Source organism: Acomys russatus, chromosome 26, assembly GCF_903995435.1.
Source record: "Acomys russatus chromosome 26, mAcoRus1.1, whole genome shotgun sequence".
Classification (NCBI taxonomy): domain Eukaryota; kingdom Metazoa; phylum Chordata; class Mammalia; order Rodentia; family Muridae; genus Acomys; species Acomys russatus.
In genome coordinates this window covers 35,741,650-35,755,429 of record NC_067162.1, presented here as the reverse complement: position 1 = coordinate 35,755,429, position 13,780 = coordinate 35,741,650, and the positions used below count along the sequence as shown (strand labels likewise).

Genomic DNA, 13,780 nt, shown 5'->3' with positions numbered 1-13,780 from the left:
TGTCACGAAAACAAACAAACAAAAAAGGTTATATACCCTGTTTATAACACATCTTAATTTATACAAGGTATTTTAAAGTGTTCAATAGCCACAAGTGGCTGATGGTTACTATGATAGTATTGTTTTATATATATATATATATAATAGATTATAATGTTATATTATAGCATTATATTATATAAATATTATATATTTATTATATAAATATAAATTATTTGCAATAAATAAATAATAAGGTAAATAAATTAAAACAAGGGTTGAAGAAATGTTAACCCAGCTGGCCAGTGAACTTCCAGGAATCTACTACTTGTCTAACAATTACTGGGATCACAGGTGTGTGCCGCCATGTGCATCTTTTTGTGGGTGCTGGATCTCTAAACGCAAGTCCTCATATTTGTAAGGCAAACATTTCAATGACTGTGTCATCTCTTCAGCTTCACCACACATAACATTTAAAGACCACAAACTAATCCTGTTCTTTTAAGCACGGTCCTCTGTACATGCTATTCAGACCATCGAGAGATAGTCTAAGAGCACTTACGTGTTGGAGCTCAGCACAGTAGTGCTTTTAAACTTAGCCACAACTACTTGTTAGCCAGGTGGATGACATACCAATTGCCTTTTTCTTTTCTTTTCTTCTTTTTGGTTTTTCGAGACAGGGTTTCTCTGTGTAGCCTTGGCTGTCCTGGACTCACTTTGTAGACCAGCATAGGGTGACGTGTAGAACAGGATAAGGCTCTTCTGTGACCCCTATTGTTCTAACTATCCGAATGCTTCTACATGACCAGCTATCTGCAAGTTCCAGACTCAGGTCCTTTTGGCTGTTTATGGAAGCTCCATTTCTTAGGCATGCTGCACTACATTGCTGACCACTGGTGATCAACTTAACCTTAAGTGTCCTCTTCTCCTGGGAGGTTGGATCATGGGCTGAAAGTGCAACCCTGTAATCATGATTTGGACTTTCTAGTGCTAACACTCATCTTTAAGCTACCTGCAAGCATCCAGCCACCACTCATTTTATTAGCATACAAAAAACACATTAGGTTTTTAGGAGCTGTGTCTGCCAACAGGTATGAAGACCAGCTATAAATTTCACAGTATCATACAATCTGTTAACAGATTGCCCCTATTTCTTTTATTTAAAAAAAAGTTACTTTAAGCCAGGCGTGGTGGCGCACGCCTTTAATCCTAGCACTCGGGAGGCAGAGGCAGGCGGATCGCTGTGAGTTTGAGGCCAGCCTGGTCTACAAAGTGAGTCCAAGATGGCCAAGGCTACACAGAGAAACCCTGTCTCGAAAAACCAAAAAAAAAAAAAAAAAAAGTTACTTTAGCCAGGTGGTGGTGGCGCATACCTTTAGTCACAGTACTCAGGAGGCAGAGGTACACAGATCTCTGTGAGTTTGTGGCCAGCCTGATTGACAAAGTCAGCTCTGGGATGGCCAGGGTTGATATACAGAGAAACCCTGTCTTTAATAAAAATCACTTTATGTGTATGAATATTTTGCTTGCTTGTATATCTTTGCCCCACTTGTGTGCCTAGGACCTGTGGAAGTCAGAAGGGGGCTTTGGGTTCCATGATACTGGATGGAGTTACACACAGTTGTGAACATCATGCGGCTACTAGGAATTGAACCCAAGTTCTTTGGAAGAGCAGCTGGTGCTGTTAACTACTGAGTCATCTCTCTAGACTATACAAATTTAAGAACTCAAAACCAGCAACCACTTCTCTTAAATCTTAGATTTTTGGCAAGGCCCTAGTATGATGGCTTTTCTGTAATCATAGGATATCAACTGTTCTTTATGAGTCTGTAGTCATTTGGATCAAGGCAGGGGTTTACAGGCCCTATTGGCCTTACTTAGATGCCTAATAATTTGCAGGGATGAAAAGGCAATTGGTGTGCTGGGCGTGATAGCACACGCCTTTAATCCCAGCACTGAGAAGGCAGAGGCTGAGGGATCTCTCTGAGTTTCAGGGCAGCCTGGTCTACAAAGTATGTCCAGGACAGCTAGGACTACAAGAGAAATCCTGTCTTGAAAAACAAACCAAAACCAAAACCAAAAAATATTTAAGTCTGGCATGGTGGTGCATGCTTTTAATTCCAGCACTGGGGAGGCAGAGGCAGGTGGATCTCTGTGAGTTCAAGGCCAGCCCAGTTTGTAAAGTAAGTCTAGGACAACAAGGACTACTACACAGACAAACCCTGTTTTGAAACCCACCCAAAATATATTTATTTATTATTAACTACATATATATGTCTGTACATGTGTATGAAGTTGCTCATAGAGGTCAGAGAAATTGGATCCCCATGGAAATGGAGTAACAGGCTATGAGGTGCCTGGTGTGAGTACTGGGAACCCAACTCTAGTCTTCCAACCGGCTGTGTATAATTTTCTTAATATGCATTTGACTAAGTTTCCAGAGCTCAGTATGCTGCTCTAATAAACTAATCAAACCTAAGAGGATCAAAGTAATTCTGATTTATAGTCAAGTGGCTGTAAATCTTGAGAAACCAAAGGGGAGGGGGCATGGAGGAGAAAACCTGGCGCCTGGGGAAACAGTTTGATGGTAAAGTGCTGGCCACCATATAGGAAGCTGTGGCTTTGATCTTCTGCACTTCAAGGGGGCAGGCTAATCCATAAATACCCATTTCCCCTTGTTCCCACCATCTTGCCAAGTACCTTATTATGTGGTAGTTGGTATATCTGGACGTCAGTTTGCTTTCTTGTATTAAGAGTAAAAGTGACATTTTTGCCATTTAGGAATTTGCTTTTGTTTTGTATGTAACTTTGGCTATCCTGGAACTCACTATGTAGACTAGGCTGAGATCTGCCTGCCTTCCAAGTGCTAGAATTAAAGGCCACTACACCCATCTGATCCATTTTTGAATAAAGGAAAATTGTAATTTGTGACTATAATGTGTGTATGGTATTATGGTATGTTTATGTGTGCAAGTACACTTGCCTATCTGTGTGCACCCATGGATGTCCGAGGTCAGTGTCAGGTGTCTTCCTTCATCATTCCCAGCCTTATTTGATGCATTTGTTATTAGTGCTTTGAGAGTTTTATGCTATGTGTTTTGATCATTCACCCTTCCACCACTCCTAGACCCATAGTCTTGGGTACATGGCTGACCTACTAGGGGCCTACTCTTAAAGAACACTTACAGTCATTCCCCCCCTAACACTTACAGTCATTCCCCCCTCTCTCCAGTTCCTTTTTTATTAACTCATACACAACTACTTGTCTCCTGGTTTGTTGAAGCAGTAAGTCAGACAGCATTTGCCACAGTAATGCCTGTCAAAGTGCTAGCCATGAAAACTCCAGCACCACACTCATTGGAGGGACACTCTCAACGAAGCTGACTAATTTTGCCATTTTCATCCACCAGCCTTCTTCCTCTTTTTTTTTTTTTTTTTGGTTTTTCGAGACAGGGTTTTTCTGTGTAGCCTTGGCCATCCTGGACTCACTTTGTAGACCAGACTGGCCTCGAACTCACAGCGATCCGCCTGCCTCTGCCTCCCGAGTGCTGGGATTAAAGGCGTGCGCCACCACGCCCGGCTTCCTTCTTCCTCTTATACTTATTCTACTTAGGAGTGGTGTAAGATGACTTCTTCTTCTTCTTTTTTTTTCCCCCCCTAGTAGCTGTGTTTGGCAGCAAATTCCAGAGGTCCCTATGTCTCTGTTCCCTTGGAGCTGTGATTATGGTGCCTGGCTTTTACATGGGCGCTGGGGACCTGAGCTCAGGTCCTCATGCTTTGCATGGCAAGCACTTTACCCATCGAGCCATCTCTCTAGCCACTATTAAATTGTTTATATTAGCATTGCATCTTCATGCATGTATTGGTTGGTTAGGTCTAGTGTTGAGCAGAGAGAGCTGGCTAAAGAGACAATGATATCAGTGACTTTACAAGTTATGGACATGAATTTTTTGTTTTTGTTTTTGGAGGGAGGGGGTTTGGTTTTAGTTTTTTCAAAACAGGATTTCTGTGTACCACTGGCTGTCCTGACTTGCTTTGTAGACCAGGCTGGCCTCAAATTCACAGAGATCCACCTGCCTCTGCGTCTCAAGTGCTGGGATTAAAGGTGTGCACCATCATGCCAGGCTCAAGGACATGAATGTTAACAAGATAAACTCACTAGAAAGTAATTTTAGTTATGTACTTTGCTAATTCCTGTCCATAAATAGTTCTTCTAACTGTCCATTTTCATTATGATTAATAAAATTCCATCTGCTGAGTTTAAGTGACCACCTCATAGTTAGCAGGGATAATTGGGGAAAATGTAGGAGTTTTACTCTGTTTATTGAGAAATCTGTTGTAAAAATCACTTTGGAACAAAGAACTTGAGTAAATCTGAGGAACTGTGCAAATAGTAATGCCCTGACTGTCTCCTGTGGATGAGCGTGTTGCACTGTACCCGTAACGATTCTTTTTGTTTTGTTTTAAAGTTTTTTGAAACATGATTTCTCTGTATAACAGCTCTGGCTGACCTGGGAAGTTTATTTATTTTATGTGTATGGGTGTTTTGCCTGTATATATGTCTGTGCACAAAGTGCATGCAATAACCACAGAGGTGTAGGATCCCCTGGAACTGGTATTACAGTTTTAAGCTACCCCGAAGGTGCTGGGAATTGGACCTGGGTCCTCTGAAAGAGCAGCCAGTGCTCTTAACTCCTGAGCCATTTCATATATGCATACAATGTAGTTATAATTACCCAACTCTCCTCCTAACTCTGCCCAGATCTACTGCCAAACCCTCCCGATTTTGTGGCTTTTTTTTTCCAATATAACTCACAGAGTCTAATTTGAGCTGCCCATAACTCATGGGTGTGGAGCCATTCACTGGATAATGGTGAACCAGACAGTGCCACACCTTTAAGGAAAACTGCCTCCCTCTCCCAGAAGCCGTCAGCTTTCAGTAACCTCTTAGTTAAAGCCAGAAAACTGCAGGGAGCTCTAAAGCTGAAATGAGATTGAAGCTTTGCAGGACATCATTTTATAATGGAATATACTGAAAAAATTAGGTTTCATTTAAGTCCTTAATTTCTTTCAGAATATTTCTAAGTTTACCTCTCATCTCCTGACTTTTGAGTCTTTTTCTTATTTCAAAGAACAAGAGCTGTTACATAGTTAAGTTTTGAATGGTAATTCTGATATTTTTAATGAAGAAGGCCGAGTTGATGCTTATATTTTACATTTGTATTTATCACATTTAGTGTCCCAGAATAGCATGTTGAGGTTTTGGATCTTCTATCCTGACAGTGCCAACACAAGCTGCAGCAGATGGTAGGACTGCTGTTACTAGAGGTAACCCACATACTGTAGAGACGTTGCCTGACACGAAACAGAGCTGGCTGCTGTTCCCATATGCTTATCTCATTAAAGCAAGCATGTTCACCAGCATATATGAGGATTACAGTACATCATGGTATCATGTCAATTAACCCTTTCAGCTCTTCCCGGCTTCAGTATCTGATCACATTATCAAAAGATCCTCATTGCTAGCACTTGGGAGATAGAGGCAGGTGGATCTCTGTGAGTTGGAGGCCAGCCTGGTGTACAGAGTGAGCTCCAGGACAGCCAAAGCTGCACAGAGAAGCCCTCTCTCAAAACACCCTTTAAAAAATTCTCAAAATTTCATGGGATCTCAGAAGCTTTTGAATGGCTACTATGGGAAAGAATAATATGTGCTTTTTAGAATCCAACCAATAAATAGTTTAATATTCCTAAAGTGTTGACACGCTTCTAGCAGTGTGCTCTTTTTTATAGTAAATTTGTTTCCCACCCTAATATCCAAAAGGACGAGAGGTTGCAAGCCCTGATCTTCAATGTTAATATAAATATGTGGGATGGGGGATTAGAATGGAAGAGAGAGCACCTGTGCAAAAGAGAACAGGGAACCAACTCCGGACCTAATCTGTCTGTCCAGCAAGGATGACTTTCCACCCATGCATAAGGGCTCAGCTATGCCTCCCCCTAGGCTTCACTTCCCAACATCTCCACTTTGAGAAAACAAGGATCCAAACACATGAACTTTGAAGGACATGCTCAAGCCGTAGCATTTGCCTTAGACCACAAAGAAGTGCTTATCAGTGAAATTTCTGACAATCCCCTCCCCCAGTTTTGGTTTGGGTATATAGTTTAGACAGACCTCAAAACCTCATGATCCTTTGCCTCAACTTCCTGAGTCCTAGAATTACAGTTGTATGTTACTATACCTGACTTTAGGAATTTTTTATTTTATCATTTAAAAGTGTGTGGGGGTTGGAATGTGAGGGTTGTTTTTGCCTGTGTGTGCACCACTTGTATGCCTGGCACCTATGGAGGTCAGAAATGGTATTGGATTCCCTGGAACTGGAGTTACAGATAGTAGTGAGCTGGCAGTTGGATGCTGGGAATCAAACCAGGGTCCTCTGAAAGAGCGGCCAGTCCTTTTCAACCACTGACCCATCTCTCCACCCCCTGGTTCTAGGAATTTTTAAAGGGATATGTTTATGGAGAAAGTTAATTTTGTTTGTTTGTATGTATGGGTTTGTGTGTCTGCTATGTGCATTTGGGTGTCACAGAGGCCAGAAGAAGGCCATAGGTCCGCTGGAGCAGACTTGCAGGAGGTTGGCTTTAAGCCTCTGACTTGGGTGCTGGAAACTGAGCCCAGTTCTTCTAGAAAAGCAGCAATTGCTTTAACCACCAGACCCTCTGGGTTTTCATTTCTGAATTAGTTATTTTCTGTCCTGAATAAACAAGTTTAAACCAACAATACATAAAATAAATACTGAGATAAGGCTTTTGATATCAGGCAATTGAATGATCTGTGCATTTCGACTACTGTAAGATGTTGATGTAAGATGTTTGATTACTCTGTCAGGTGGTTTCAGAAAGATATAACTCTAATGCTAATTGAAGAGAAGTTTGAAAAAAGATTTTTGGGGGGCTTTTGTTGTTGTTACTGTACTTTAAATTTAAAGCATTCTATGTTTTAGGGCAGAATTAATAATTGGCTTTTCTCAAATCATCGCACAAGTTCTTTCCTTGTTATCCTTAAAAGAGGAAAGACTTGAATTTTGTTACGAATGTACACTGTGGCCTTGGGCCAGTATGGCAGTTGAGACACTTGTGTCTGGCATGTCTGGTGGCATGTCAGCTATTGTAAACTTACGTAAGCTAGGTCTTCTTAGCCTTAAGTTCTTGAGCAAATGGAATTAGTTTTCCTTGGGGAAAGAACCTTTTTTCTCTTTGTTTTTAGGTTTCAGAGTGTATAAAATGGGACATGACTGCTCCAAGGTATAGTTGAGGAAGGTTTTATCGTAGATTGCGAGGGGGTAGCCAGCGGCATCTGGAAAAGAAAGTAGTAGATTGAACATGGACAGCAGACTAAACCAGGCCATGAGAGGAGGGAGAGAGGATGAGTGAGGAGGGCCAAGAGAGGAGGACAAAAGAGAGTGTGAAAAAAAAAAAAAAAAAAAAGAGTGTGACTGCCTACCCCTGTGATCCCAGTACAGAGGCAGAGGCAGGTGGTTTGCTGAATTCAAGGCCAACCTGTTCTACAAAATGAGTCCAGGGCAGCCAAGGCTACACAGAGAAACCCTGTCTCAAAAACCTAAAAAAAATAAAAATAAAAGAGAGTGTGCAAGAGAGCAGGGGACCAAGAGAATGCCTGGCATAAATGGCAGGGTTATGAGGGAAGCCCTTGAACTAGAGAAGTTTAGGTAGGGGCTGAGAGCCACAGGTACTGAGTGAGCCTGGAGGCCGGCATGCCTGCAGGTATGCTAATAAGCACCACAGATTTTGTCCCTTCTCTCAGGGATGAGGAATGGGTGCTTTAATAGAGGGAATCAAGTGCCACAATTTGGGGGAGTGGAGTTTCCTTTGGACCTAACACAGTTTTTAAGAGAAAGTGCCTAATTATATAGGGTACTGAGAAGTGATAAAAAGGTAATCTGTATCAATAGGTATTATTTTTTATTTTTTGTTGTTGCTTTTTTTTTTCTTCTTCTTCTTCAGATATCCCCTATTCCCTCCCCTATGGAGGCAATAGAATGCAGTGAAACAGGGAGCAGGGAAGGAGTCAGGGATTCTTGTTTTGTTTTTGGTTTTTTTGAGACAGAGTTTCACTGTGTTATCTTGGCTGTCCTGGACTCGTTTTGTAGACCAGGTTGGCCTGGAACTCACAGCCATGTGCCACCATGCTCGGCCGAGTCAGGGATTCTTAATGACCCAGAAATAAGCTAAAAGGAGATTGTTTTATGTTACTTATTTAAGACAGGGTCTCACTATGTAACACTTGCTACATAGACCACCAGAGGCCAGAAGATGACAATAGATATATCCCCTGGAGCTGCTTATAATGGGCTAGAAACATTTCTAAAGTAAAATTTAGAAGAGGTCTAATTTGTTTAGTATGTGGGAGGCCATACTTCAGTTCCCCAGTAAGACAAAAGAAAAGAGATCTAACATAGATGACTAATATTTAGTTTGTTTGGATATTTAAAGATACTTAAATCTGAATATTTCAACTTAAATATAAAGGTTTTTGAGAGCCTTAAAACATGTACAAATAAAACCAAAGTATTGCCGGGCATGGTGGTGCATGCTTTTAATCCCAGCAGAGGCAGGTGGATCATTGTGAGTTCGAGGCCAGCCTGGTCTACAAAGTGAGTCCAGACAGCCAAGATTACACAGAGAAAACCCTGTCTCGAAAAACAAAAAACAAAAACAAAAACACCAAAGTATTTAAATCTTCTAACATTTTCACTAAGAAACAGTTTGTTTGGTTTTTTTTTTTTTTTTTAGAAACAGTATTCTTAAAGGAATTCAGAATATCTGAACCTAGATTTACAGACGGACAGTAGATGGAGAGATCAGAGTTGGGCAGACCAGAATTACACACAGTATTTGTGGTTTGTGTAAGAAAACTTGGGTTATAGCCTGGTGGTGGTAGTGCACACCTTTTACCCGAGGATTTGGGAGGCAGAGGCAGGCAGTTCTTTATGAATTCGAGGCCAGTCTAGTCTACAGAGTGAGTTCCAGGACAACCAGGGCTACAGAGAGAAACCCTGTCAAAAAAAAGAAAGAAAGAAGCCAGGCGGTGGTGGCATATGCCTTTAATTCCAGCACTTGGGAGGCATAGCAGGCAGATAAGATCTCTGTGAGTTCATCAAGCCCAGCCTGGTCTACATTAGTTCCACCTAGGCCAGCCAGAGTTCTATTGTGAGACTCTGTCTCAAAAACAAAACAAAAACTAACAGAAACCACAACCTCTCTTGTGTTAGGCAAGTGCTCTTCCATTGACTTACATCTCCAGCTCTTCATAGCTTAGAAACTTACTAATAAGAAACCTCTTTGTTTTAATTTATTTGGGTTTTTTAAGAGGTGCGGGGAGTGAGTTTTGCCTACATCTGTTTATGACCACCAGGTGCTTGCCTGGCTCCCATGGAGGTTAGAAGAGGGTAGCAGATCCCCTGGAACTGGAGGTATGAATTTGTGAACCACCATGTGGGTGCTGAGAACTGAACTTATGTCCTCTGCAAGACCAGCAAGTGAGCTTAATTGCTAAGCCATTTTTCTAGCCCCTATTTTATTGTTATTTATTTATTTATTTATTTTTAAATCAGGGTCTCTCTATGTAGTTTTGGCTGTTCTGGAGCTTGCTACATATACTAGGCTGGCTTCAAACTTACAGAGATCCTCTCCTGCTTCTGCCTTCCAAGTCCTGAGTGAGTGGGAAAAAAGAAATAAAAAGGAAGGGAAATGACTGCTCTGAGGTATGGTGGAAGAGAAAAGGGGAGAGCTTAGCCAGAAGTAAGGACAGTGGGGATAGTCCAGAGTGGACCTGATCCTGAGCTGGGCGATGTGGGAAGAAAGAGAGGGGAGAGCAGGGAGACCAGATGCCACAGGCCTCCCTACCCGCAGTAACCAAAATGGTTGGATTATATAGAGAAGAGCAGCCAACCAGGAGGGCCCCCAACAGCTAGAGACTGAGGGGTACAGGGAGACCCTGGTGGTTAGTTTACTGCACCCATTTATCCCAGGTTTGAAACCTAACCCTGAGGTTAAGGAGTGTCCTACACTTCAGGTTTTGAGATGGGTTCATTTTGAAGTTGGGACATAGCAAAATTAATACTCTTCTAGAAGTATAGAATATTTCTATTGCAACTACAAATAATGTTTATTTGCTTACAACAGGTTATGTTGTTTTGGTCCACTTATGCCCACATGTGAAATAAATGTTATTTTCATTTGTAAATGTGGGAATTTGGACCTATAAAAGTTACACAATTTATCCAGAATGACACAGTGCCTTCGTTAGGTTTCTGTTGCTATGATAAAACATCATGATCAAAAGCAGCTTGGAGAGGAAAAGATTTATTTCACTTTCACATCCCAGTCCATTATCAGAGGAAGTCAAGGCAGAAACTCAAGACAGGAACTGATGCAGAAGCTGTGGAGGAGTGCTGCTTGTTGGCTTGCCCTCCATGACTTGTTCAGCCACTTTTCTAATGTTCCCAGGGCTGCCAACCCAAAGGCAGCACTACCCACAGTGAGCTGGACCCTTCACAGCAGTCTTGCTCACAGGTCAATCTAGTAAGTATTTTCTCAAGTGAAATGCCTTCTTCCCAAATGACTAGTTTATGTCAACTTGACATAAAACTAGCCAGCACACACGGTTTCTTGAATTGCCCATATTGGATATAGATGTTTCCCAACTCTCCACAGCCACTGTTACAGATTGCAATGATAGATCCCAGGAATAATTAGTAATGCTTACTGGAAATGACCATTCTGTACCAGGGAAGGAGCACCTGTTTAACCATGGCCATACTTAGGAAGTTTGTTTTGTTTTGTTGGGTTTTCGAAATAGGGTTTCTCTTTATAGCTTTGGCTAGCTTTGTCTGTCCTAGACTTGCTTTGTAGACCAGGCTGGGATTAAAGGCGTGCGCCACCATACCTGGCAAGTTATTTCCTCTTACTTGAAGTGGTAGTCATGTGTTCTTTGAAATCCAAGTTGACTGTAGTAATTGGAGTCAAAATGTCTTGCTTTTTATTCAGATTCTTTTCTATGCCAACTAAAGTGTGGACAGTGTAATTTGTGCAGGTCTTATAACACTGTATCTATAATGCTTTGTACTTTGGTTATGAAGTTAATTGATTTTATATTAGTTGATTACTACTTTAGAAGGATCAGATATGAATTAGAGATTAAAGAGAATGTTATAAAACATTGCATCTTTATTGCTGTTTATTCATTTATCAGAATTTCTCAAAGAAGGTATTAGTTTCTAGCATTTCAGCATTTGTTTCAAAGAGTGCTATGTATTTATTTTTGAGACAGTCTTATTCTGAGGCCAGGCCTAGCCTGGATTCCTCAAGTGGTCTTCAACCATTAGCGATACTCTTTCCTTCGTTCCTGACAGCTAGAGTCACGCTCCTGGCTATCAGAGTAGCCCGGTCTGGTCTAATTCAAGTGGGAGACTAGTCTCAGACTTAAATTGCTCTCTTAGAAGCTCCAGAAATTTGAACTAGGTTCTATAAAAAGATCTGCAAATCCTGGAGCCTTTGTTTACTTGTTTTTCTCAGGCTGTTGCCTTATCTTATGAGGTTGGCCTCAAAGTCATAAGAGAACCACCTGCCCCTGCCTCCTGAGTGTTGGTTTAAGGCATGTGCTGCCACCACCCAGATTATTTTTACTTTTATGTGTATTGTGATTTGCCCGCATGTATGTCTGTATACCACATGTGTGCAGTGCTTATGGAACCCAGAAAAGGCCATTGGATCCCCTGGAACTGGAGATACAGATGGTTCTGGGCAGCCATTTGGGTGCTGTGAACTGAACTCAGGTCTTTGAGAAGAGCAGTCAGTGCTCTTACCCACTAAGCCATCTAGCTCTCCGGCCCCTTCTCTTTAGCATTCAAAATTAGAAAATGTCATGTAAAAGACGAGTCCTTATGTTGCTGTTGTATTATTGCATTAGTATGTGTTCACATTTCCATCCACACTGTATTAGTGACAGAGAAAGGATTGTTTCTCAAATGTAACTTTCTGGTAAATTGTCCTCCAAAATCTGGGATGCATGTCAACTCCAGTTTACTCCTTGTACTGAAGAGACATATTTGATTAAATATTCAGATTCTGGTTTTCACTTTATTTTTGTGATGTTTGAAAACTTGAAGGGTTGGTTTTTTTAGTGTTTGTTTGGTTTTTTTTTTTTAACATCTCATTTTTTTTTTTTCTTCTAGCCTGAGAATGAAATTTCTTCAGATTGCAATCATGTAAGTATGGATTTTCAGTAACTCACCATATGCGCTTTATAAATATGATGACAGATTTTAGGATGCTTTTTCATCTTTTTCTGGAAGCTTCATATTTTTTCTGATTCTACTAGTTTTAAAAGGATGATGAGCCATGTTTAAGGAACTTTATAAATGCTGCTTCATTGTATAAGGCTTGGCCAATGATAACTATTGGTCTTCCTTTTTACAATTACCATATAAAAAGAATTAGTCTTTGTTTCTCAGGTCAACAACTTTAAAGTTCTTTTATTAAAATATCTATTGTGTTTAGCACCTATAAAGGAGATAGATATGCCAGGGTGGTGGTTAATATCAGCAGGCAAATCATCCATATACATTAAATCAATCAATTAATCAGCCCTAAAGTAAACCATGTGACAAATGGTCAATCAAGTGTTTTTTATTTGTGCTTTTAACTAAGTATCTGTGGATCTGTGTGTGTGGGTGCAGCATCCGTGGAGGTCAGCATGTCAGATGTCCTGGAGCTGGAGTTGTAAGCAGTTCTGAGCCTCAGAACCTGGGTTCTGGGACTGCCATCTGCATGAGCAGTGCATATTCTTACTACTGAGCCACTTCTAAAGCCCCTGTACCACATAATTGTAATTCATAGTTTTAAAGACATGTCATTTAGTAGAGGGGAAAAAGAACATCTGGATGGTGGGTGCTGCTTTAATTATGTTTGTATATTTTTTGTGCTTTTATCTATGAATGTGATGACTTTTAACTGTTATTAGAAATGTAAAAGTGCTTTATATGCCTGTATACTTAATTTTTGTCATTTATAATAATTACTGGTGACAGATTTCATGGTGTTCTAACCAGAAGGTTTTTCTTTTGTTTTATTTTGTTTTCTTCTCTTGAACCCAGTTGTTGTGGAATTACAAGCTGAACCTGACTACTGATCCTAAATTTGAATCTGTGGCCAGAGAGGTTTGCAAGTCAACTATTTCAGAGGTAAAGTGTGAAATAATTTTGTGGATATTATGATTTGTAAGACAAAATAGAATCTGTTGACCCACCCCCCTCAGTTACTTTTCTTTTCTTGGAGTTCTTATCTGCTTGGCTGTGATACAAGAAGCCACAAAAAAAGTGACTACCCACCAACATGGTACAGTGAGTTCAGGTTCAGGTGTTTCCCAGGTATACAGTACAGCTGCTGAGGTTCCTAGAGTACATTTCCCTGGAGGCCTAGAACCCTTCCTAAGTGATTTGGGTCTGTTGAGCATATGTATCAGATAATAGGTGCTAGCGTTTAAAGGATTAACAATTATCAATGTATATAATTATACACTGAGTGATGAACTGTTTGTCTCTGTATGGATGTTTTGTTGTGAGATGAGATCTCACAGAATAGCTCTGGCTGGCCTGCACTCAATATGTAGCACTCTTTAAGATCACCTGCCTCTGCTTCCAGAGTGCTGGGATCCAAGGCATGCACCACAGTTTGCTAGGGGAGATTTTTTTTTTTTTAATTCATATTAGAATCCTAGAAA

General features: G+C 40.8%; 1 protein-coding gene across 2 annotated transcripts in view; it reads left to right on the top strand.

The window, feature by feature from the left end:
* Window positions 1-13,780, top strand: part of Glg1 (golgi glycoprotein 1) — a 93,313-nt gene that overhangs the window by 27,137 nt on the left and 52,396 nt on the right. For both annotated transcript variants that reach the window (XM_051169150.1, XM_051169151.1), the window contains exons 2-3: window positions 12,234-12,266; window positions 13,155-13,241. In XM_051169150.1, coding sequence (XP_051025107.1) covers window positions 12,234-12,266; window positions 13,155-13,241 — 120 coding nt within the window. The remainder of the gene's footprint in view (window positions 1-12,233; window positions 12,267-13,154; window positions 13,242-13,780) is intronic.